Source organism: Elephas maximus, chromosome 9, assembly GCF_024166365.1.
Source record: "Elephas maximus indicus isolate mEleMax1 chromosome 9, mEleMax1 primary haplotype, whole genome shotgun sequence".
NCBI lineage: Eukaryota > Metazoa > Chordata > Mammalia > Proboscidea > Elephantidae > Elephas > Elephas maximus.
The window spans coordinates 85,487,816-85,515,570 of record NC_064827.1 but is presented as its reverse complement, the minus strand read 5'-3'; the positions used below and the strand labels follow the sequence as shown (position 1 = coordinate 85,515,570).

At 38.3% G+C, this 27,755-nt stretch overlaps 1 protein-coding gene across 4 annotated transcripts in view; it reads right to left on the bottom strand.

Moving 5' to 3' along the window:
- Nucleotides 1–27,755, bottom strand: part of SMC5 (structural maintenance of chromosomes 5) — a 104,676-nt gene that overhangs the window by 70,624 nt on the left and 6,297 nt on the right. For all 4 annotated transcript variants that reach the window (XM_049895515.1, XM_049895516.1, XM_049895517.1 and 1 more), the window contains exons 2-3: nt 27,397–27,538; nt 9,366–9,418 (exon numbers count right to left, since the gene is read on the bottom strand). In XM_049895515.1, coding sequence (XP_049751472.1) covers nt 9,366–9,418; nt 27,397–27,538 — 195 coding nt within the window. The remainder of the gene's footprint in view (nt 1–9,365; nt 9,419–27,396; nt 27,539–27,755) is intronic.

Below are 27,755 nucleotides of genomic sequence, written 5' to 3'. Positions count from 1 at the left end.
CTGCATTTTGGATTCGCCAGCTCCTGTAACCCTGTGAGTCAGCAGCCTGCCACCTGACCTGCAGATTTTGGGTTTGTCAGCCACCGTAACCACGTCGTGAGTCAGGAGAAGCCACCAACCTAATGCCTGACCCACAGATTTGGAACTCACCAGCCTCCACAACTATATCAGCCATTTCCTTGAAAAATCATTATAGCGCACTTATGAAAATACCTTTGGGGGAGGGGGCCTGGTTGGCAAACAAACATAGAAGGTGCACGTTATTTGCAATAAAAACCAGTAGTTCGTTGAAAAGACTAATAAAATCGATAAATTGAATTTTCCTAAATCAATAAAAAAAGGAGGGCATAAATGAAAGAGGGAAACATAGCTACAGATGACACAAACTTATATGAGGATATTATTCATGCTAAGAAAATAAAATTATTCTTAGAGAAAAGTATAAATTATCACAATGATTCAAGAAGATACAGAAAATCTAAATTGTCCCATTATCATTAAAAATACTAACTCAGGAGTATATTAAAAAAAAAAAAAAAACACACAAAAAAGTCTGGTCTCAGATGATTTTACTGGTATGTTCTACCAAACAGTGAAACAATAATGTTCACAAACAATTCCAGAGGAAAAATGAACCTCTCCAACTCATTATATGAAGCTAATATAACTTTGATACTAAGACTTGACAAGAATAGCTCTAGAAAAGAAAATTTCAAGACAATGTTACCCTTGAATATAGATGTCAAAATTCTAAATAAAATATTAGAAAACTAGAACCAACATTAAGAAAACTATGATCATACTGAATTTAAGAAAGCAAAGTTGGTTGAACTTAAGAAAATTAATCTAATTCATCAACTAAAATAATGATCAACTTAACAGATGTTGATAAAATTTGTAAGCTATTTATGATAAAAAGCATAAAAAAAAAATGGGAGAGAATATTCCCAGAGTATTTTCTAAAATCCTCCAACAAATATCTCACTTCACTCCAGCTACACAGGCATTCTCCTGTTCCACAGAAACGTCAAGCTGATTCCCATCTCCGCAATACTGGAATACTGCTTACTCCCAGAGTAAATACTTACTCTCCCCGGAATACTCTTACTCCCAGATCTTATTCTTATGGCTGACTCCTTTTTATCAATCGGTTTTCAGCTAAAAACAGCCTCAGCAGGCCTTCCCTGAGTACTGACTCAATGGGAATAAATAAAAACATCACTTGCCCCAAATCATGTTAAGGTCAATGATGTTAAGGTCAACATTGCTAAATCTAAGCAGTTTGTCCTCATTTTACCTACCTATATAGCAGCATGTTAGACATTTTATGTATATATATATAGATATACATATATATAGATATATATATAGATATAGATATATAGCATGAGCACAGTGGTTAAGAGCTCAGCTGCTAAACAAAAGGTCAACATTCTGAATCCATCAGCTGCTCCTTGGAAACCCTATGGGGCAGTTCTACTCTGTCCTATGGTGTCGCTATGAGTCGGAATCAACTTGATGGCAATGAGTTTGGGTTTTTTTTTTTTTAAATATATATAGCAGCATCAGACATAGGTGATCACTTCCTCCTCCTCAAAACATTTTCTTTACTTGGTTTCCAAGTATTATACTCTTCTGGTTCACCAGCAAATTCTTCTTGTCTCCTTAGTTTTCTATGTTCAACTTATAGATACTGAAGTGCAACACGGGTTAGTTCTTAGACCTCTTCTTTCATTTATCTATACCTTTTCCCTTTATGATTTCATCCATCTATAAATACTGACCCAAAACCAAAAAACCCATTGCCGTCGATTCCGACTCGTAGCAACCCTATGGGACAGAGTAAAACTGCCTCATAGAGTTTCCAAGGAGTGCCTGGCGGATTCGAACTGCCGATCTCTTGGTTAGCAGCCGTAGCACTTAACCACTACACCAAATACTGACAGCTCCCCCAAATGTATTATCTTTGGCTCAGACATCTCCCTGAACCACAGGTTTATATATCTAACTATCCATCCAACATCTCTTACCTGAATGTTTAATAGGCATCCCAAAGTTTATTCCATATCTTATTGATTCTGGAAAGCACTTGTTTTACATCTTAACATTTCTGAAACTAAGGTGTGCATACCAACATTTTGTGGCATAGCTTAATTGGAAGGTTCATCTTACTTACAAGTGATGGCATCGTAGATCTAATGAAATATGATGTACTTCAAAATAAACTTCTGACCTTTCTCCCAAAACTTCCTGCAGCAGGTTTCTCTACCTCAGTCAATGGAAACTCCATTTTTTCCATTATACATGCCAGATACATTGGAGTTCTCCTTAACGCCTCTCTCCCCATTCCACAACTGATCCTGTGGGCTCTTACCTTCAAATTACATCCAGAATCTGACCACTTTCCACTACTTCCACTGCTACTACTACTATCTTGGTACAAGCTACCTTCACCTCTCATCTGGGTTGTTATATTAGTCTCTTAACTGATCTTTTTGCTTTTGCCTTTGCCCTCCTACCATCTATTCTCCACACAGCAACCAAATAATCTAGCTAAAATTTAAGTCAGTTCACATCATTCCTCTGCTCAAAAGCTGATGGCTTCACATCTTATCTGAAATAAAAGCCAAGTCCTGACATTGGTCTACAAGGCTCTATGAGATGGCTTCCTGATACCTTCAGATCTCATCTTCTACTATCCTCTTCTTCCTTCAATGCAATCCAGTCACTACTTCAGGGCATCAGCATTTGCAGATCCATCCACCTGAAATGCTCTTTCCTCAAATATCTGTATGCTCTCTCCCCAACCTCCTTCAGGTCTTTGCTCTAATGCCTGCTTCTCAGTAACACCTTTCCTGATCACCCTATTTAAAACTGTAAACCCCATTGTGACACTCCTATATCCCCTTCCTGCATTATTTTTCTACACAGTACTTATACTTATCACCACCTAATATCATATATATTTTACTTATTTATTTATTTACTGTCCTATCTCATGCCTCTAAATTCCATGAGGGCAGTGTTGTATCTCCAATGTATAGGCACTCAATAAATATTTGATAAATGACTCCACAAATGCATGCTATAGATTATTTTACCCACCATTCCACTCACTAAGTGTGTGGTCAGGCAGTGCATTTGTTCAATAACAGTAACAATTTCAAAAACTAATGCTGAGCTGTTTTGTGTTTGGCACTCTCAAGGGCATGTGGACCCTAACAGAACAAGTGACTACAACATAACCATATATAATTTAGAGGAAAGGAAACTTCCTCCTGTGCCAGACTTGGTAACAGAGCTCTGGTTAATGGTCACAGGTTAGTTGATTAGAGCTAGTAGCTACTCAATACCAAGAAGTTTACCTCTTTAAATGAAAGAAAACAACTGGGTCTTGGTGGTTGAGAACAGAAAGTCAGGAACGCTTAAGATCTATGGTAATGCTTACTGGACTTTTGTAACTAAAATACTCCCTCTGTGTTTTATAAATATAACTGGCTTAGTATATTTGTTTCAGTCCCAACATTACGAAACTGGTGATCAATCAACAGTGCCAAGGCTAACACAGGAATGTATTTGGCAAGTAATTTTTTAATTCCCCTACTAACCCACCAGCCACACCATGGAAGAAAGATGTGGCAGTCTGTTTCCTTGAAGATTATAGCCTTGGAAACCCTATGGGACTGTTCTACTCTGTCCTATAGGGTTGCTATGAGTTGAATTTACTCGATGGCATTGGGTTTTTTTTTTTAATATAAAATTCACCATGTTAAAGCATACGAGTCACATAAAATGATACTCACGAAGAGTAGATACATGAGACTAAATGGGCAGCTCCTGTCCAAAGGTGAGATGAGAAGGCAGAAAGGACAGGAGCTAGTTGAATGGACATGGGAAATCCAGGGTAGAAAGGAGGAGTATGCTGTCACATTATAGGGAGAGCAACTAACCAACAAAAAAGTTGTAAACTTTCACTTAAAACATAATAAAAAATAAAGTGTACAATTCAATGTTTTTTGGTATATTCACAAGGTTGTACAGCCATCACCACTATCTAATTTCAGAATTTCCCACTTCAAAAAGAAATTCCATAACTGTTAGCAGTCACTCCCATTCCTTCTTCCTCTCAAATCCTGGCAACTGCTAACCTACTTTCTGTCTCTATGGCTTTGCCTATTCTGGACATTTCTCATAAATGCAATTATACAATATGAGGCCTTTGTGTCTGGCTTCTTTCAGTAACGATAATATTTATAAGGTTACAGCACATAAAATGTCATTCCTTTTTATTACTGATTAATATGTCATTGAATGGATATATCATATTTTGCTTATCCATTCATCAGTTGATGGACATTTGGGTTGTTCCTACTTTTTGCTGTTATGGATAATGCTGCTATGAACATTCATAGGGTCGCTATTAGTCGGAATCAACTCGATGGCAGTGGGTTTGGTTTTTGGGTATAGTAACCCTATGTTTAACTTTCTGAGGAACTGTTTTCCAAAGTGGCTGTACCATTTTACATTCCCACCACCAGTGTAAAAGGGTTCCAGTTTCTCCACATTCTAGCCAACGTTTGTTACTAATGTCTTGTCCTTGACCTTAGGGCAAAAAAGTTTCAGTCTTTCACTATTAAGTATGATGGTAGCTGTGCGTTTTTTCATGGATGCCCTTTATCAAATTGAGGAAGTTTCCTTCTATCCCTAGATTTTTGAGTGTTTTGATCATTAAAGGCTGTTGAATTTTACTGAATACATGTCTGTTAAGAGAATTTGGCAATTACTTTTATAAGTTAATTCTACCGCAAGCACATATGTTATCCTTTATTCAAGGTCAAGAAGAATTCCTGAAATTATTCCTTCCCTAGTAGAATGTAAGAGTCCATGTTGTTGTGTGCTGTCAAGTCGATTCTGACTCATAGTGACCCTACAGAACAGAGCAGGAGTACCCCATAGGGTTTCCTAGGCTGTAATTTTTACAGGAGCACATAGCCAGGTCTTTTCTCCTGTAGAGCTACTGGGTTGGTTCAAACTGCTGACCTTCCAGTTAGCAGCCAAGAGCTTAACCGCTGTGCCAACAGGGCTCCTTTATAAGCCTCCATATATACTGCTATTTTCCTCTCCGAACTGTCAAGCTTGCAGAGCTTTATTCCTTATACAGGTGGCAACTTCTCTTCATCTTCACCAATGCAATAATATCTCTGTACTTCTCAGCCATGAGATATACTTCCACATTCTAAAATAAATCACTGTACCCTTGGCACTGGGAAATCAATACTTGAAATAAATCTCTAATAAAAAATGGCTCACTAAAAATTACTGCGGTTAATTATCTTTTTGTAAGTTATTGATCATTTGCATTCTATTTTGCCTTTTGTCTCTCCTGTAAATCATCTTCTACATTTTTTAAATAATTAAAACAATTTTTAAAGTAATCACAAATATATTCTCATAAAATATAGGATTTTTCAAAAGTATGTAACGTGTAAAAAAAAAAAAAGGAAATTCCCTCACAGTATACTTTCATATATCACCACCTTCTCCCTTGAAGGGAACAGTATGATATTTCTTTAAGGCAGTGGTTACATGGCTATAATCTTCCAGACATTTGTCTATTACATAAAAACACATATACAACTACAGTGGCATTTTTTCATTTGCCACGAATTTCTACAATGTGGATATTTCACAATTAATATAACCACATCTTATTAATGGACATTTAATTTTATAATTATTCACTATAAAAATTAGGAAACGTTCGGAGGCTGGGCCACGATGGCGGAGTAGTCAGACGCTTCTGATGATCCCTCTTACAACAAAGACCCCAAAAAACAAGTGAAATGATTATATTTATGACAAGCTAGGAGCCCTGAACATCAAAGGTAAGATCAGAAAACGGACTGAGAGGCAGGGGGACAGAGAGATGGTTCAGAAACGGCAAGGAGTTGCCAGACCTCACTCGGCGGGAGCCCTCAGGCATGATCCCCTGGAGCAACCGCGGCGGGGCTGGCAGCGGCGTTCTGGATGCAGTTTCCTCTGGGGGAGACAGCAAGCCACACAGCCTACTCACACCTCCAGAACCAGAGAAGAACCGCACTCTCACCAAAAACTAAGTACTTGCATTTATTTTACCAAGCCCTGGCCCCCAGGCTGGCTTCAGTGCCTGTTGATTTCCCTAGGCCTGCAATAATTCCTGCTGCGCACCCTGAGCCATTCTCTTGGCCTTGGAGAAGGAAGAAATTAACAACTAGGGAAAAGATAATCTGCCAGATCCCCTAAGCTGGGGAGCTCAGGGTAGAAGCAGCTCCTGTCCAGACACAAATGGTCCACGGACTTTTAATATCTTTCACCCTGCACGGACCTGTGTGGGCCCATTTCAGGAGAATAGGCTCTTGTTGGCAGACTGCAACTATTTCAGCTGAGCGGTGGAGAGGTGGGTTTTTGATGTTTGACGCTGCTTTGCCTATTAAGCAGGGTCCTCACCTACCTACATCAAGGGACTAAAGTCTGGAAGCTCCACCCACGTCACCTACCCACCCAAGACAGGGGTCCGAGGATAAGTGATACCTCCCAGTCCTTACAACCAAAGCCATTGAGTGCCCATGGTGTGGCTGCAGAACCCACCCACCTGTGCACTCCAGGGAACAGGGACATGCATTTCTCACAGACACTCGGGGGACGGTTCTCAGCACCCTGCCTTGGTCAGGGCATGACTCCCTGCTGCAACCAGATACCTGTGCCTACACCAATCACTGCTGACCCTCTAAGACTGTAGGACAGAGCCTGTACCACACACTCAATGACCAACTACCTGGACATGTGAGCTGAATCCATACAAGAAAATGAATGGACTCAGGCACATATACCTGGTAATAGCTCTAGCCATCTGGTGACAGGACGTTAGAGCTTCAAAGGAGAAAATAATCAAACTAGCTCACTCGAGCAGCCTATCTGGGAATATCAAAACAAAACAAAGCAAAGAGTTAGGATATGGTAAGCAAACATAAATTAATACGATAACTTACAGATGGCTTGGAGACAACAGTCAATATCAAATCACATAAAGAAGCAGACCATGATCGTTTCAACAAGCTCTCAAAACAAAGAATCAAGGAGTCTTCTGGATGAAGGTGTCTTCCTGGAATTACCAGATGCAGAATACAAAAGATTAATACACAGAACTCTTCAAGACATCATGAAGCCAAGGAACACACAGATAAAGCAGTTGAAGAAATTAAAAAGATTACTCAAGAACATAATGAAAAATTTAATAGGCTGCAAGAATTCATAGAGAGACAGCAATCAGAAATTCAGAAGATTATAACAATAAAATTACAGCATTAGACAACCCACTAGAAAAGTCAGAGAAGCAGAACTCAGGAAATGGAAGGCAGAATTAGTGAGACTGAAGAGAAAACACTTTGCACCAATATATTTGAAGAAAGATGAGATAAAAGAATCTAAAAAAATGAGGAAACCCTAAGAATCATGTGGGACTCTATCAAGAGCAATAACCTATGAGTGACTGGAGTACCAGAACAGAGAGGGATATCAGAAAATACAGAGAACTGTTGAAGATTTGTTGGCAGAAAACTTCCCTGATATCGTGAAAGATGAGAAGATACCTATCCAAGATGCTCATCAAACTCCACATAGGTTGATTTCAAAAGAAAGTCACCAAGACACATTATAATCAAACTTGCCAAAACCAAAGATTAAGAAACAATTTTAAAAGTGGCTAGGAATAAATGAAAAGTCACCTACAAAAGAGAGTCAATAAGCTTGGACTACTCAGCAGAAACCATGCAGGCAAGAAAGCAATCGGATGACTTATATAAAACCTTGAAGGAAAAAAATTGCCAGCCAAGAATCACATATCCAGCAAAACTGTCTCTCAAACATGAAGGTGAAATTAGGACATTCCCAGATAAACAGAAGTTTAGGGAATTTGTAAAAACCAAACCAAAACTACAAGACATACTAAAGGGAATTCTTTGGTTAGAAAATCAGTAATATCAGATATCAATCCAACACCAGAACACAGGACAGGGCAACCAGGTATCAACCCAGATAGGGAAATCAGAAAAACAAATCAAGATTAAAAAATGCTCAAAACAGGGAAACAGCGATGTCATTATATAAAAGGTGACAACATTAAAACAATAAACAGGGACAAAAAAATGAAGTCAGATCTTTCACATGGAGAGGAAGTCAAGGAGATATAAAGAAATAAAAGTTAGTTTTAAACTTAGAAAAATAGGGGTAAATATTAAGGTAACCACAAAGGAGACTAACAATCCTACTCACCAAAATAAAAACAAAAAGACTCAGCAAAAACAAAATTATCAATTTCTTTGAGAAAGGGAATGGACTATGGTGACAGAAATGCCATAAATGAGATCCGCCAAACTATTCATAGTGGGTATTTCTAGAAGTTAGAATTATGGCAATGAGAAGGCTTTCATTTTCAGCTTTATACACTTCCACATTGCGCATTTTTTTAAACAAGCAAATGTTACTGTGACATGGTTGAGACTGCGCAGCAACTTGACTGGGCCATGATTCTGTGTTTATATGTGATCGTTCCCATGATGGAATTTGCTATGATTAGCCAATCAGTTGAAAGAGCGTTTCCTGGGGGGTGTGGCCTGCTTCCAAATATAAGCAGGCATTCTAGCTTTATTGCTCCCTCTGGATCCTGTGGATGCCTCCTGTTCATCCGACTTCTGGTTCTTGGGACTTGAGCTAACAGCTTATCAGCCAATCTTGGGATTCACCCATCTTCACAGCCTGCGAGCGGGAGCCCTGCTCTCCGACCTGTCGATCTTGGGTTCACCAGACCCTGCAGCTACATGAATTAAGAGAAGCCTCCATCCTGATCCATGGACTTAGGACATTCCAGCCTCTACAATCCCATGACCCATTTCCTTGATATGAATCTCTCTATATACATTTATCTGTTTCACTAGTTTTGTTTCTCTAGAGAACCCGAACTAAGACACTTTCAAAACCAGCAAAAACAATGGATATTTTAAATTTGTGAAAAATACCACAATTTCTTAGTAGATATTTAACAGTGGTGGTATGTTTCTATTGCACTACCTCACGTAAACTTGTAATTTCCTCAAGAATTTCTCCAAAAGAGAATTCTTACAATTCAGTCTTTAAGTCTGAAAGATCAGAAAACAAAAATATAAAATAAGCTTACTTGTTTGGATAAAGTATTTTTAAAATATTAATATTATTCCTAACATTTTGCCATAATACTATATTACTGTTCTTTTTTAACATCATCAGGAAAGTACAGACATAAACTAAGAAATTATACAGGAAAAAGTGGTTTGAGCACCTTCAACACTTACAATTCAATTTCAACCATGCCTTTGGTACATCCCCGCTTCACAAAAAAGCCAACCTAAGACAAAAAAAAAGAAAAAGTGAGGTGTGTGATGACACTCCTGGGTTAATAATCAGAGATTAGTAAAGTCATTGCTATTTATCAGCTTAAGATCCTTTCGATAACTTCTCTGTATGTCCATCCCCATCATTTTCTAAATGTACCCTTCCCAGATTTAGGCCTCTCCCAGTGGTGCAATGGTTAAGTGCTCAGCTGCTAGCCAAAAGATTAGCAGTTCAAACCCACCCAGCAGCTCTGCAGGGGAAAAATGGCCTAGCAATCGTAAAGATGACAGCCTAGAAAACCCTATGGGGCAGCATTGCTATGAGTTGGAACCAACTCTATGGCACCTAACAATAACACTGTTTCCTCCCACAAATAACAACAATAATATTATCATTTACTGAGCCTCCTATGTATTAGTTTTGTGTTACAAAGCTAGTAACAAAGCAAGTGTAGAGCAAAGATTTGAAACCAGATAATCCAGCTCAATATTTCCTTCTGTTATATATATAAAGTTGCCAGGAGTTGGAGCCAACTCAACTACAACTAACAACAATCCAGCTTCAGAGTCTGTACTTAACCACTACACTAAGCTCTCTCAAAGAGAAAAGAAAAAGAAGCCAGTGGGAAAATAGATCCTATAGTATGATCACAAACAGCTATACCAAACCTTCTTCCTACCATTGAAGAAGTCATCAAGCATACTTTAAACACGAGTAATATTACAATTTACAAAGTAAAACAGATATTTTTGAGCTAGTTTGTATGTATGAGTATAAGCATGAAAGCAGATCCCAGACCTAAAAAGTTCAGACTGCATCTTAGATCAGGCCATAAATACTGGGATAACCAAAAAACAAAAATAGGCAAGGGGGTACACGATACACCTTGCAAATAAATAATTATCTCTTTAACAGTGATGATGGTAGAGATGATGACAATTATCACAACTGCTAACATTTATTAAGCATTTACTATATCCTGCTACTCTAAACACCTGGAATATATTTTCTCATTTAATACTCATAAACAACCTTATGAGGTATATATTGTACCCATTTTATAGATGATGAAACTGAGGACTAGAAAGGTGAAAAAACAAGCCTGTTCTTGTAACTATGAAGTAGAGTTTAAGGATTAATAGCACAGGTTTAACATGCACTGGGTGTTTTTTTGGAACACCCAGTATGGAGACTCAAATCTCCACTCTGTCATATAGAAATTGCCTGACACTGGCCAGGTTACTTAAACTCTCTGTTTTCAGTTCCCTTGTAGATCAGATAAACAACAGCACCTTGTGGGAGAGCTATTTGCTCATTAGCGTGCAACAATTAAAATACTTGGTATCATTGGAAGAAAAAATAATCAGGAGGAGTTACTGTCCGTACAGGCGGTCTAGTATATGCTTGTGTTAAATTTTTATATCAGCATTTAAAATAAAACATACACCTGTGTTAAATTTTTATATTAACATTTAAAATGAAACATTAGAATATTCTAGCTGAGAACTTCGGCATCCTCCAAATATATCTGTGGATACCCAAAGTCTGCAACTCTCTTGTCTAGGAAACACTACACTCCAATTTCCCTTAAAAACCCTAATGCTCAAAGATAAGAAAAGATGCATTTTCTTTATGACAAAACTAAACATGGGAAGGCTGGTGAAAACTCTAATAGTTTAATCTTGCGGCATGATTAATTGCTCTTCTGTGTGGCCTTTCTAGCCATGGTCTTGAAACTCCCAGACAGTTGATTGTGCGACAGGGTAATTGTGGCCTACAAAGGGGATTGGTCAGTTTTGCCTTAAGAGTCAATTCCAGAGGAGAGAGGAGGAGCCCACCATCACCAGGGAAAGAGAGACCAGCAGGAGAGACCTGGCACCAGGAGACAGTGTAGTGGGCTTCCTGGCCCACATAGAGAGAAAGTTGAATACCTCTGGGCAGAGACTGAGGGCCTGGGAGAGGTATGCCTGTGAGTACAGCTGAGGACAGGCTATCCTGATGGAAGAACCGAATCCTGAGTGTTCTTGAGCCTGAACTGTAACTGTTCAGTAAACCCCATAATTGTGAGTATGGCCTGAGTTCTGCGTGGCCACTGCAATGAATTATCGAATCCAGTAAGGAGTGCTGTAGGACAGCAAAGATGGCAGAGAGAGGAGGCTTGTCTGGCCTGCACCTCATGGGAGTCAACCCTGCACTGTTGATCTTGGTTGTCCTTTGCTTTTGTGGGGTTGGGGAGGTCAGACACCTCCCCCAAGCTGTTTTTACAAATCTATTCCTACTGTACAGCCCCTGGAGTATAATCCAGCAGACCATTTCACAGACAAGGATTTTATAAACCATTTCTGACAAGTAAAGACTATCATTATTCATAAATTTGAGCTGGCTCTCTGAAGCAATCTACTTCAATCCATTCATCTTTAAAATGAAGAAAAACTGAGGTCCAGATAACTGGCTAAGGTCTCAAAGCTAATTATTAATGGAAAGCAGCATCCTTCATGGAAACCCTGGTGGCATAGGGGTTAAGAGTTCGGCTACTAACCAAAAGGTCGGCAGTTCGAATCCACTGTGTGCTCTTTGGGAACCCTACAGGGCAGTTCTACTCTGTCCTATAGGGTCACTATGAGTAAGAATTGACTCGATGGCAATGGGTTAGTTTATGGGTTAGTATCTTTCATACACCATAAGTATCTCCCCTACAGCATTAAAAAAAAAAAATTTTTTTTAGTGAGTATATATATAATCTTAAATGATATTTGCTTCTATCTTGTAACCTTACATTTTAAGCTGGGCTAAGAAACTTGGAATATCACTTGATAATACTGCAATACTGACAGTAATTAAAAATGTAAAGAATCGTTTTAAGTTTTGAAAAAAAAATTTAAAGTGGGTTAATTCTCAGATTTTTTTAAAGTATATTTTTATTTGAAATGTTATATACTAAACAGTATACTTATAGTGACCCTATAGGACAGGGTAGGACTGTCCCCTAGGGTTTCCAAGGAGAGGTTGATGGATTCGAACTGCTGACCTTTTGGTTAGTAGACGAGCTCTTAACCGCTATGCCACCAGGCTCCAACGGTATATATAAACTTCATATACTGCTTAAGAATAATAAAACCATGTATCTACCAGCAGTTTAAGAAACTGAACATTGTCACCCTAATTGCATCCTTAGCTCTCCTAAACAAATGTAATCTCTGATTTGATCTTTTTTTTTTACTTTACTCTAGTTTTACTACATATATCTCCATCTCTAAACATTGAATATATTATTTTATCTGATTTTGACTATTGCATAAACAAAATCATATTACATGTGTTCTTCCAACATGGTATCTTTGCTTAAAATTAGGTTTCTGGTATTTAGCCAGTGAAGTACACTATTTTTGATTTTTCTCTACCATATAATATTCCATCTTATTTGACTGTAACAGAATTTGTTACAAACAATACTGCTATAAACATTTCTGTGATTTCCTCCTGTATAAATGTGCAAGAGCTTTCCAGGGTATCAAGCTTGTTAACTGTTGTTCAAGTCTTCTGTATTTTTACTCATTTTTTATATGATTGATCTATTATTGATAGCTCTCCCACTATGATTATGGATCTGATAACTTGTTAGAATTCTGTTGATTCTGCTTACATATTTTGAAGCTACATTATCAGGCAAATTCAAGTTGAAAAGTGATTTATTTTCCAGCTGAACTGAGCCTTTCATCAATATTTAATAACCACCTTTATCTCCAAAAATACTGTTTACTTTAAAGACTATTTTCCCTGGTATTAATTCAGTTAAACCTATTTTCTTCTGTACAGTATTTGCCTAGAGTGTCTTTTTTCATCCTTATCAATTTTCAACACCTTTTCATTTTATATATGCATATTATAAACAAATATAACTGAGTTTTGTTTTATTTATCCATTCTAACAGCTGTTATCACTTAATGAGAGTACGGATCACTTTATAATTATCATTAATAATATATTTGGATGTATTTCTAAAATCTTATTTTGTGTTTTTTAATTATTTAATTTTCTATACTTCTTTCTCTTCTCTTTTTCAAACCTCCTTTTGCATTGTTTAGGTGATGAATATTGTTTTCCTCTCATTCTACTTTTTGCCTTTCTTCTTTAGAGGATACATATTCCATTTCAATTTTTTAAGTGGTTATCCCAAAAATTTTAATATGCATATTTAACTTAATAAATCCTAAAGTTGATCAACTATCTTAACTTCCTCTCAATAATACAAATCCTTAGAGTGCTTTAACTCTGACCACTTCAGTCCTATTGTCCAATATTTTAGTTCTAGAATGTCTTAAACTCCACAAATTATAGACATTATTTTAAACAGTTTGCATATACTTCCCTACATATTTACCCTTTTTCTGCTAAACATTTCTTTTTGCATCTCAGACTGTTCATCTGGAATCATTTACCTTCCTCATAAATTACATATGTTCAAAATTCCCTTAGTGAGGATTTTGGTCTTTAATCATTTTCTTTCCTACCTCTATTCTGGAAGGATATTACTACTGGATATGCAATTACAGGCTGGGTTTTATTTTCTTGGCAGTGAGAACAATATCTTGCTCTCTCCTGTCTTCTAAGAGTTAGCTCTTGGTCTAATTCTGGTTCCTTTGTAGGTTTTCTGGCTGCTTTAAAAATCTTCTCTGTAATTTGGTGTTTTGTAACTCACTATACTGTAACTATGTATGGATTTCTGTCATTTATCCTGCCCTGGTGGTGCAATGGTTAAGAGCCTGGCTGCTTACCAAAACATCGGCAGTTCAAATTCACCAGCCACTCCTTAGAAACCCTAAGGGGCAGTTCTACTCTGTCCTATAAGGTCGCTATGCGTTGAAATTGACAGCAACGGGATTTTTTATTTTGGGGGGTATATTGGTTTTCTTAAATATGAAAATTCATGTTTTTCAACATTATTAAAAAATTCCTAGAGGCAGGGCCAAGATGGCAGAGTAGTCAGACGCTTCCAGTGAACCCTTTTACAACAAAGACCCAAAAAAACAAGTGAAACAATTGCATTTATGACAAGCTAGAAGCCCTGAACATTAAAGGCAAAGTCAGAAAACTGACTGAGCAGCAGATGAAGGGAGAAACAGTTCAGAAGCGAAGAGGAGTTACCAGATCTTAATCACTGGGAACCCCAAGGCTGCAGTGGGCTGGCGGCAGCATTTGGCAGCGGTTTTCTCAGGGAGAAGCAGCCAGCAACACAGCCTACTCAAACCTCCAGAACTAAAGAAGAACAACGCTCTAGGCAAAAGCTAAGTACTCGTGTATATTTTACCGCACCCCCAGCCCCCAAGCTGGCTTCACTGGCTGTGGATTTCCCTGAGCCTGAGACAGATCCTGTTGCACACCTTGAGCCATTCTCCCAGCCGTGGAGAAGGAATAAATTCACATCTGGGGAAAAGATAGTCTGCCAGCTCCACTAACCTGGGGAGCATAGGACAAAAGCAGCTCCTGTCCAGGCATAAACGGTCCATAGACTTTGAATACCTTTCCCCTGTGCATGGACCTGTGTGGGCCTACTTCAGGAGAACAGACCCTTGTTGGCAGACTACAACTGTTTTAGCTGTGCTGTGGAGAGTTGGGTGTTTGATGTTTAACACTGCTTTGCCTGTTATACAGGGTCCTCACCTACCCACATCAGGGGTGTAAGGACTGGTGCCTCCACTCAGGTCACCCAGCCACCCACGACAGGCGTCCAAGGATAAGTGATACCTCCCAGTTCTTACAACCAGAAGCACTGGGTATCCAAGGTCTGTCTGCAGAATCCACTCACCTGTGTGCTCTAGGGAACAGGGACACACTTTCCTCACATACACTCGGGACGGTTGGCAGCTCCCTGTCTTGTTCAGAGCATGACCCCCTGCTGCAATGAGATACCAGTACCTACACCAATCACCTCTGTCCCTCTAAGACTGTAGAACAGAGCCTGTACCACACACTTGATCACCAGCTACCTGGACACCTAAGCTGAATCCATACAAGAAAAATGAATGCACTCCTAGGTTCATTTACATTGTAACAGCTCTAGACATCTGGTGACAGGACATTAGAGCTTCAAAGGAGAAAATAACCAAGGTAGCTCCCTCAAGCAACCTAATTGGACATATCAGGACAAAACATAGCAAGAAGCTTGGATACACTAAGCAAAAATAAACTAATACAATAACTTATAGATGGCACAGAGACAAGAGTCAATATCAAATCATATAAAGAAGCAGACCATGATGGCTTCAACAAGCTCAAAATAAAGTATCAAGGGATTTTCTGGATGAAGGTGCCTTCCTGGAAATACCAGATGCAGAATACAAAGATTAATATACAGAACTCTTCAAGACGTCAGGAAGGAGATAGGCAATACTCAGAACAAGCCAAGGAACACACAGATAAAGCAGTTGAAGAATTTAAAAAAGGTTATTCAAAAACACAATAAAAAATCTAATAAGCTGCAAGAATCCATAGAGAGACAGCAATCAGAAATTCAGAAGATTAACAATAAATTTACAGAATTAGACAACTCAGTACCAAGTCAGAGGAGCAGAATTGAGTAAGTGGAAGAAAAAACCGGTGAGACTGAAGATAAAGCACTTGGTACCAATATATTTGAAGAACAATCAGATGAAAGAATTAAAAAAAAATGAGGAAACCATAAGAATCATGTGGGATTCTATCAGGAGAAATAACCTGCGAGTGATTGGAATACCAGAACAGGGAGGGATAACAGAAAATACAGGCAGAATTGTTGAAGATTTGTTGGCAGAAAACTTCCCTGATATAGTGAAATATGAGGCGGTATCTATCCAAGATGTTCATTGAACTCCACATAAGGTAGATCTTAAAACAAAGTCACCAAGACATAATCAAACTTGCCAAAACCAAAGATAAAGAATTTTAAGAGTAGCTAGGGATAAACGAAAAGTCACCTACAAAGGACAGTCAATAAGAATAAGCTCGTACTACTTAGCAGAAACCATGCCGGCAAGAAGGCAATCGGATGACTTATATAAAGCATTGAAGAAAAAAAACTGCCAGCAAAGAATAATATATGCAGCAAAACTGTCTCTCAAATATGAAGGTGAAATGAAGACATTTCCAGATAAACAGAACTTCAGGAAATTCGTAAAAAGGAAACCAAAACTACAAGAAATACTAAAGAGAGTTCTCTGGTTAGAAAATCAATAATATCAGATATCAACCAAAGACTAGAACACTGGACACAGTAATCAGATGTAAATCCAGATACGGAAATCACAAAAATAAATCAAGATAAAAAATCCTCTCAAAACAGGGAAACACTGATGTCATTATGTAAAAGAAGACAACATTAAAACAATAAAGAGAGACTTAAGAAATGTAGTCACAGACATTTCACATAGAGGAAGACAAGGCGATATAAAGAAATAAAAGTTAGGTTTAAACTTGGAAAAATGGGGTAAATATTAAGGCACCACAAACGAGACTTAACAATTCTACTCATCAAAATAAAATTAAAAAAAATAATACTCACCACAAACAAAATCAACTACAATGAATAAGAGGAAAAGGCACTATATAAACTACTCAGCACAAAAAATTAAGTGGGAAAAAGAAACTTTCAAACAATACACAAAAAAAAAAGACATCAAAATGACCGCACTAAACTCATAAAAAAAAAAAAAAACTCATACCTATCCATAATTACGCTGAATGTTAATGGACTAAATGCACCAATAAACAGACAGAGAGTGGCAGAATGGATTAAAAAAACACGATCCATCTATCTGCTACCTATAAGAGACACACCTTAGACTTAGAGAAACAGACTAAAACTCAAAGAATGGAAAAAATACATCAACCAAACAACAATCAAAAAAGAGCATGAGTAGCAATATTATTTTCTGACAAAATAGACTTTAAAGTTAAATCCACCACAAAGGATAAGGAAAGACACTATATAATGATTAAAGGGACAATATACCAAGAGGATATAACCATATTAAATATTCCTGTGCCCAATGACAGGGCTGCAAGATACATAAAACAAACTCTATCAGTATTGAAAAGTGAGATAGACAGCTCCACAATATTACTAGGAGACTTCAACACACCACTTTTGATGAAGGACAGTACATCCAGAAAGAAGCTCAATAAAGACACAGAAGATCTAAATGCCAAAATCAACCAACTTGACCTCATAGACGTACACAGAACACTCCACCCAACAGCAGCCAAGTATACTTTCTTTTCAAACACACATGGAACATTCTCTAGAATAGACCATATATTACGTCATAAAGGAAGCCTTAGCAGAATCCAAAACATCAAAATATTACAAAGCATCTTCTCTGACCACAAGCCCATAAAAGCAGAAACCAATAACAGAAAAAGCAGGGAAAAGAAATTAAACACTTACAAACTGAACAATACCCTGCTCAAAAATGACTGGGTTATAGAAAGACATCAAGGATGGAATAAAGAAATTCATAGAATCCAATGAGAATGAAAATACTTCCTACCAGAACCTTTGGGACACAGCAAAAGCAGTACTGAGAGGTCAATTTCTATCAATAAATACACACATACAAAAAGAAGAAAGGGCCAAAATCAAAGAATTATCCCTACAACTTGAACAAATAGAGAGCGACAAAAGAAACCCTCAGGCACCAGAAGAAAGCAAATAATAAAAATTAGAGCAGAATTAGATGAAATAGAGAACAGAAAAACAATTGAAAGAATTAACAAGACCAAAAGCTGGTACTCTGAAAACAATTAACGAAATTGATAAACCACTGGCCAAACTGACAAAAGAAAATGAGAGGAAGCAAATAACCCGAATAAGAAATGAGATGGGTGATATTACAACAGAGCCAACCGAAACTGAAAGAATCATATCAGATTACTACGAAAAATTGTACTCTGGCAAATTTGAAAACCTAGAAGAAATGGATGAATTCCTAGAAACATTACTACCTAAACTAACACAAACAGAGGTAGAGCAACTAAATAAACCCGTTACAGAAGATTGAAAAGGTAATCAAAAAACTCCCGACACAAAAAAGCCCTAGCCCGATGGCTTCACTGCAGAGTTCTACCAAACTTTCAGAGAAGAGTTAAAACCACTACTACTAAAGGTATTTCAGAGTATAGAAAAGGATGGAATACTCCCAAACTCATTCTATGAAGCTAACATATCCCTGATACCAAAACCACATAAAGGCACCACAAAAAAAAGAAAATTAAACACCTATATCCCTCATGAACTTAGACGCAAAAATCCTGAACAAATTCAAGCCGATAGAATTCAACAACATATCAAAAAAATAATTCACCACGACCAAGTGGGATTCATACCAGGTATGTGTGGATGGTTCAACATTAGAAAAACAATCAATGTAATCCATCATCTAAATAAAACAAAAGAACCCCATGATCTTATTAACTGATGCAGAAAAGGCATTTGACAAAGTCCAACACCCATTAATGGTAAAAACTCTCAGCAAAATAGGAATAGAAGGAAAATTCTTCAACATAATATACAAAGCTAACAGCTAACATCAACCTAAATGGAGAGACTCTGAAAGCATTCCCCTTGAGATCAGGAACCAAACAAGGATGCCCTTTATTACCAGTCTTATTCAACACTGTGCTGGAGGTCCTAGCCAGAGCAATCAGGCTAGACAAATAAGCGGCATCCAGATTTGTAAGGAAGAAGTAAAAATATCTCCATTTGCAGATGACATGACCTTATACATAGAAAACACCAAAGAATCCTCAAGAAAACTACTGAAACTAATAGGAGCTCGGGAGATTATCAGGATACAAGATAAACATACAAAAATCAGATGGATTCCTCTACACCAACAAAAAGAACATTGAAGAGGAAATCACCAAATCAATGCCATTTACAGTAGCCTCCAAGAAGATAAAATACTTAGGGATAAATCTTACCAGAGACATAAAAGACCTATACAGAGAAATCTACATTACTGCAAGAAACCAAGAGACCTACATAAGTGGGAAAACGTACCTTGCTCATGGATAGGAAGACTTAACATTGTAAAAATGTCTATTCTACCAAAACCCATCTACAGACACAACACAATTCCGATCCGAATCCCAACATTTTTTAATGAGATGGAGAAACAAATCAGCAACTTCATATGGGAAGGAAAGAGGCCCCGGATAAGAAAGTCATTACTGAAAAAGAAGAACAAAGTGGGAGGCCTCACTCTACCTGAATTTAGAACCTATTATACTGCGACAGTATTCAAAACAGCCTGCTGCTGGTACAACAACAGATACATAGATCAATGGAACAGAATAGAGAATTCAGACATAAATTCATCCACATATGAGCAGCTGATATTTGACAAAGGCCCAAAGTCAGTTAAATGGGGAAAAGACAGTCTTTTTAATAAATGGTGCTAGCATAACTGGATATCCATCTGCAAAAAAATGAAACAAGACCCACACTTTACACCATGCACAAAAACGAACTCAAAATGGGTCAAAGAACTAAATATAAAATCTGAAAAGATAAATATCATGGAAGAAAAAATAGGGACGTTAGGAGCCCTAATACATGGCATAAACAGTATAGAAAACATTATAAGGAATGTAGAAGAAAAACTAGATAACTGGGAACTCCTAAAAATCAAACGCCTATGCTCATCCAAAGACTTCACCAAAAGAGTAAAAAGACTACCTACAGACTGGGAAAAAGTTTTTAGCTATGACATTTCTGATCGGTGCCTGATCTCTAAAATCTACATGATACTGCAAAAACTCAACTGCAAAAAGACAAATAACCCAATTAAAAAATGGGCAAAAGATATGAATAGACACTTCACTAAAGAAGACATTCAGGTAGCTAACAGATATATGAGGAAATATTCACCATCATTAGCCATTAGAGAAATGCAGATCAAAAATACAATGAGATTTCATCTCACTCCAACAAGGCTGGCATTAATCCAAAAACACAAAAGAATAAATGTTGGAAAGGCTGTGGAGAGACTGGAACACTTCTACACTGCTGGTGGGAATGTCAAATGGTACAACCACTTTCGAAATCGATTTGGCGCTTCCTTAAAAAGCTAGAAATAGAACTACCATACGATCCAGCAATCCCACTCCTTGGAATATATCCTAGAGAAATAAGAGCCTTTACACAAACAGATACTGCAGCACTGTTTACAATAGCAAAATGATGGAAGCAACCAAGGTACCCATCAACAGATGAATGGATAAATAAATTTGGTATATTCACATAATGGAATACTACACATCGATAAAGAACAGTGAGGAATCTGTGAAACATTTCATAACACGGAGGAACCTGGAAGGCATTATGCTGAGTGAAATTAGTCAGCTGCAAAAGGACAAATATTGTATAAGACCAGTATTATAAGAACTTGAGAAATAGTTTAAACTGAGAAGAAAACATTCTTTTGTGGTTACGAGAGAGGGGAGGGAGGGATGGTGGGAGATGGGCATTCACTAAGTAGATAGTAGATAAAAACTACGTTAGGTGAAGGGAAAGACAGCACACAATACAGGGGAGGTCAGCACAATTGGACTAAACCAAAAGCAAAGAAGTTTCCTGAATAAACTGAATGCTTCGAAGGCCAGCGTAGCAGGGGCAGGGGTCTGGGTACAATGGTTTCAGGTGACACCTAAGTCAATTGGCATAAGAAAATCTATTAAGAAAACATTCTGCATCCCACTTTGAAGAGTGGCATCTGGAGTCTTAAATGCTAGCAAGCAGCCACCCAAGATGCATCAATGGGTCTCGACCCACCTGGATCAAAGGAGAATGAAGACCACCAAGGACACAAGGCGATTACAAACCCAAGACACAGAAAAGGCCACATGAACTAGAGACTACATCATCCTGAGAGCAGAAGAACTAGATGGTGCCCGGCTACAAGTGACAGGGAACACAACAGAGAACCCCTGAGGGAGCAGGAGAGCAGTGGGATGCAGACCCCAAATTCTCATAAGACCAGACTTAATGGTCTGACTGAGACTAGAAGGACCAGTGGTCATGGCCCCCAGACCTTCTGTTGGCCCAGGACAGGAATGATTCCTGAAGCCAACTCTTCAGACATGGATTGGACTGGACAGTGGGTTGGAGAGGGATGCTGGTGAGGAGTGAGCTTCTTGGATCAGGTGGACACTTGAGACTACGTTGGCATCTCCTGCCTGGAGGGGAGATGAGAGGGTGGAGGGGGCTAGAAGCTGGCGAAATGGACACAAAAAGAGAGAGTAGAGGGAGAGAGCGGGCTGTCTCATTAGGGGGAGAGTAATTGGGAGTATGTAGCAACGTGTATATGGGTTTTTGTGTGAGAGGCTGACTTGATTTGTAAACTTTCACTTAAAGCACAATAAAAATTATATATATAAAAAAAAAGGATAACCCAATTAAAAAATGGGCAAGGGATATGAGCAGACACTTCACTTAAGAAGACATTCTGGGAGCTAACAGGTACATGAGGAAATACCCATGATCATTAGCCATTAGAGAAATGCAAATCAAAACTACACTGAAATTGCATCTCACTCCAATGAGGCTGGCATTAATCCAAAAAACACAACATAATAAATGCTTGAGAGGTTGTGGAGGATCTGGAACACTTATACACTGCTGGTGGATATGTAAAATGATACAACCACTTTGAAAATCGATTTGGCACTTCCTTAAAAAGCTAGAAATAGAACCGCCATACGATCCAGCAATCCCATTCCTTGTAATATATGCTAGAGAAATAAGAGCCTTTACATGAACAGATATATACACACCCATGTTTATTGCAGCACCGTTTACAATAGCAAAAAGATGGAAGCAACCAAGGTGCCCATCAACAGATGAATGGATAAGTAAATTATGGTATATTCATACAATGGAATACTACGCATCGATAAAGGACAATGATCAATCCATAAAACATTTCATAACATGGAGGAATCTGGAAGGCATTATGCTGAGTGAAATTAGTCAGTTGCAATGGGACAAATATTGTATGAGACCACTATTATAAGAATTTGAAAAACAGTTTAAACAGAGAAGAAAATATTCTTTGATGGTTACGAGGTGGGGAGGGACGGCAGGAGAGGAGTTTTTACTAATTAGATAGTAGATAAGAACTATTTTAGGTGAAGGGAAAGACAACACACAATACAGGACAGGTCAGCACAACTGGACTAAGCCAAAAGCAATGAAGTTTCTTAAATAAACTGACCACTTCCAAGGCCAGAGTAGCAGGGGCGGGGATTTGGGGACCATGGTTTCAGGGGACATCTAAGTCAACGGGCATAATAAAACCTACAAAGAAAACATTCTGCATCCCATTTTGGAGAACGGCGTCTGGGGTCTAAACGCTAGCAAGTGACCATCTAAGATGCATCAATGGGTCTCAACCCACCTGGAGCAAAGGACAATGAAGAATACCAAAGACACAAGGTAATTATGAGCCCAAGAGACAGAAAGGGCCCCATAAACCAGAGACTACATCAGCCTGAAACCAGAAGAACTAAATGGTGCCCAGCTACAACCAAAGACTCCCATGTCAGGGAGCACAACAGAGAACCCCTGAGGGAGCAGGAGAGCAGTGGAATGCAGATGTCAAATTATCATAAAAAGACCAGACTTAATGGTCTGAGACTAGAAGAACCCCAGGGTTCATGGTCTCCAGACCTTCTGTTAGCCCAAAACTAGAACCATTCCCAAAGCCAACTCTTCAGACAGGGGTTGGACTGGACAATGGGATAGAAAATGATACTGGTAAAGAGTGAGCTTCTTGGATCAAGTAGACACATGAAACTATCTGGGCAGCTCCTGACTGGAGAAGAGATGAGAGGGCAGAGGGGGTCAAAAGCTTGCCAAATGGACACGAAAATAGAGAGTGGAGGGAACAGTGTGCTGTCCCATTAGAGGGAGAGCAACTAGGAGTATGTAGCAAGTTATAGTCCATACAAGTTTTTGTATGAGAGACTGACTTGGTTTGTAAATTTTCACTTAAAGCACAGTAAAAATTAAAAAAAAAAAAAATTCTAGTCACTCTTTATTCAGATATTACGTCTTCCTTAGTCTCACCATCATCTCCCTTTGAATTTGCCATTAGACGCATACCAGATTATATTCCTTTATGTGTTATGTCTCTTAACCTCAATTTTATAATTTTCTCTTTATATTGCATTTTAAGAAATGTTTTCAGATCTTTTAGTTCAAAAATTCTCTCCTTAAATGTGTCTGGTTTACTGTTCTTCCTGTCCAAGTTTCTCTCTTCAACCAATATATTTTTTGTTTCTTTAAATTCTATTAGAATGTTTTTCACATCTGACAAATCTTTGTCACTTACTTCTTTGTTATACTTGTAGTCTTCTTTTATTTCTTTAAACAAATTAAATATACTTACTTTATATTCTCTATGTGATCATTCCAGTATCTACATACTTTGTAAGCCTGATTCTGCAGTCTGTTGTTTTGGTTAGTTCTTATTTTTTCTTCCCCGTTGCACAGTATTTTATTTCCCAAATTTGCAGATTTTGATCCACGGAGTTAAACAAATAATTTTAATAATGGCAAACTCCCACTGTTTTTAAATGTCCTTCATTTGGGGGTCAGTCTGTTTCTCTACTAGGAATAGATTCAATTTTGTTTGAAATAAAGTTTAATTGAATATTCATTCAGTATTAAATTTTTTGAATGTTCTTTATGTATAGATTTTCACTAAAAATTACGCAATAAAGTGTAATTTTTAAAATAGGTATAATGCTACATATCTTTTTCAGAAATGTGAACAGTAAATGGGATAATATGTGAATATGGCCTTACTCAGAGTCCAGCAGGTTTTAGGTCCTATATTGATTTTATTATTATTGTTGCTGTTAGTTGCCATCAAATCGATTCCAACTCATGGCGACCCCATGTGTACAGAGTAGAACTGCTCTATAGGGTTTTTGGGTTTTTTTTAAATAATTTTTATTGTGTTTTAAATGAAAGTTTACAAATCAAGACAGTCTCTCACATAAAAACTTACATATACCTTACTACATACTCCCAATTAATCTCCCCCCAATGAGACACCCTGCTCCCTCCTTCCAGTCACTCTTATCGTGACTATTTTGCCAGCTTCTAACCCCCCCTACCCTCCCATCTCCCCTCCAGGCAGGAGGTGCCAAAATAGTCTCAAGTGTCCACCTGATCCAAGAAGTTCACTCCTCACCAGCATCCCTCTCCAACCCACTGTCCAGTCCAATCCATGTCTGAAGAGTTGGCTTCGGGAACGGTTCCTGTCCTGGGCCAACAGAAGGTTTGGGGACCATGACCGCTGGGGTCCTTCTAATCTCAGTCAGACCAGTAAGTCTGGTCTTTTTATGAGAATTTGGGGTCTGCATCCCACTGCTCTCCTGCTCCCTCAGGGGTTCTCTGTTGTGTTCCCTGTCAGGGCAGTCATCACTTGTAGCCGGGCACCATCTAGTTCTTCTGGTCTCAGGATGATGTAGTCTCTGGTTCATGTAACCCTTTCTGTCTCTTGGGCTGATAATTACCTTGTGTCCTTGGTGTTCTTCATTCCCCTTTGATCCAGGTGGGTTGAGACCCATTGATGCATCGTAGATGGCTGCTTGCTAGCGTTTAAGACCCCAGATGCCACTCTTCAAAGTGGGATGAAGAATGTTTTCTTAATAGATTTTATTATGCCAATTGACTTAGATGTCCCTTGAAACCATGGTCCCCAAACTCCTGCACCTGCTTCGCTGACCTTTGAAGCATTCAGTTTATTCAGAAAACTTCGTTGCTTTTGGTTTAGTCCAATTGTGCTGACCTTCCCTGTATTGTGTGCTGTCTTTCCCTTCACCTAACGTAGTTTTTATCTACTATCTACTTAGTGAATGCCCATCTCCCACCATCCCTCCCTCCCCTCTCTCGTAACCACAAAAGAATGTTTTCTTCTCAGTTTAAACTATTTCTCAAGATCTTGGTTCTTATTTTTGAGGATTCATTTCCTCCTGTTTTGTAGTTTTTAGCCATGGATTCATAAATTTCTGGAAACCCTGTGGGAATTCTTTTGAGGACTGGATTGGAGATATGTTCCTTCAGAGGATTTGCATTTGCTTCTGCCAGATGTCTGGAGGTATTACTAACTGGGACCTCTTAAAAGTAAAATTACAATTTAAGATTTTAGTTTACGTTGATTAAGAGTAGGGATACACAGCCAAGTATTTTGTCAATAAGTTGTACACCTGTAAAAAGTTACATAATTGATATTTACAACAATGACAAGAAGGAAAAAAAAGGAGTAGTTGCTGAGGCTGCTTATGTACATTCAAAAGCCTCATGGAATTTGGTTTCTTGGTTTGGAGGTTTAGGGTCTTGGTTTTATGGGACATCCCAGTCAAGTGGCCTAATAATGTGTTTAGTGCTTCTGTTCTACCTCCTAGTTTGATGTGTAGTGCCTGGAATCTTAAAATCTTGCAAGCGGCCTAACAAGGCACAATTGGTCTCTATTTGCCTATAACAATAGAGGAAGAAGGGAGAGTCAGGAATAGGAGGAGGAAAAGGAATGTGTGACCAACTGCTTACATGAACAACTGCCACCTTTGCCATGAGACCAGAAGAACTGGATAGTACTTAGCTACCATTACTGAGGAAACCCTGGTGGCATAGTGGTTAAGTGCTACAGCTGCTAACCAAGAGGTCGGCAGTTCAAATCTGCCAGGCGCTCCCTGGAAACCCTATGGGGCAGTTCTACTCTGTCCTATAGGGTCGCTGTGAGTCGGAATCAACTCGATGGCAGTGGGTTTTGGTTTACCATTACTGAACATTTTGATTGAGGATTCCATAGAGGGCAGAAATGCATAACAGAATTCCAAATTCTCACTGACTCCAGACTACCTGGAGCCGTGAAGGTTGGATGAACTCCTGAAACTACTGCCCTGAGATCATCTAAACTTTAAACCAAAAATTCCCCTGAATTCTTCTTAAAACCAAACAATACTTTAGCTTAACTAGTTAAAAAATGTCTATCTAGAGCATTACGCTCTTTTAAGAATTATCTATAAAAGATCAGACTGCAACAATGGGCTCAAACACAGCAACGATTATGGGGATGGCATAAGAGCAGGCAATATTTTGTTCTGTTATACAGAGGGTTGCTATGCTTCGGAACTGACCGGATGGCACCTAACAACAACAACATATGGGATCAAATTGACAACAGTAACTCGAAAGATTAGATAGGAACCTTAGGGTTAATGGTAAAGGAATAACTCAGAAAAGGAGAGTGAGAACAGTTGTACAACTCGAAGAATATAACCAGTCACTGAATTGTACATGCAGGAACTACTGAACTGGTGTATGTTCAGCTACATATATTCTCAACAAAAAAAGAACTAAAAAGATCTTAGTTTCAATCATAATATAAATTCTGGCCCCAACATGTTAAAGCTTGTAGTTAAGGATTCTTTTTTTCCCCCACTCCATTCAGAGCCAACAATGAGATAAGTAACCCTCACTGTTCCATCCTGTGCTGTTGTTATTTCAGCTCCACACCGTACTTGCCTTCTAGGTTTTATCTTCCCTGTATCTCCAGCACCCCTAACCTTGCATAACCAATTTAAGTCAGAATTTAAGGAGCCAAGTATGAGCAGATGCCACTAGGAAACAAGCCCAGAGCCTGCTTATCTCTTTAGAGTCACACTATTTTGGTTCTGTCCTTGGAAAACTTCCCTCACCTTTTGACAAGCCCGGCAACGTATTTAAAATGATATATTTTACACCATTTTTAGCATTTCAGGCATTAGATACCTGGATAATTCTCTAGGTATATAGCCTAAAATAACTGTAGAAATAAAAATCTCCTCCCAGCTTTTCTACCTACCTAGCACTACACATTTGCTATACCCAGAGAACTGAGATGATTGATTATTAAAAGCAACTGACGGTTTTGAATTTAACAAGAAAAAGTTATATTAACTTACCTTATCTGCCCGTCCCATGAAAGCAGGTTTGCCTGCTAATCCAAGGCAAATGGCACACACAATGCTGGACTTCCCTGTCCCATTAGCTCCAATAATCATATTCAAGTGGGGTCCAGGAGATACTTCACAGATATCGTATGTCCTGAATTACAAAGAGGTGAAATTACTAAGCAGAAATAAGAAAAGAATTTCTCCTTTACAAAAGCATTATTCTTGCTTTATATCATCATTATCTAAAGACTTCCTCGAATTCCTTTAAAAAAGCCAACTGACCTTGTAAATTTAATGTTATTTATATGCTGTTAATAAACTAGAGAGACAATCTATCAGTGGAAGAAAAAAAAAAAAAACAATAATAC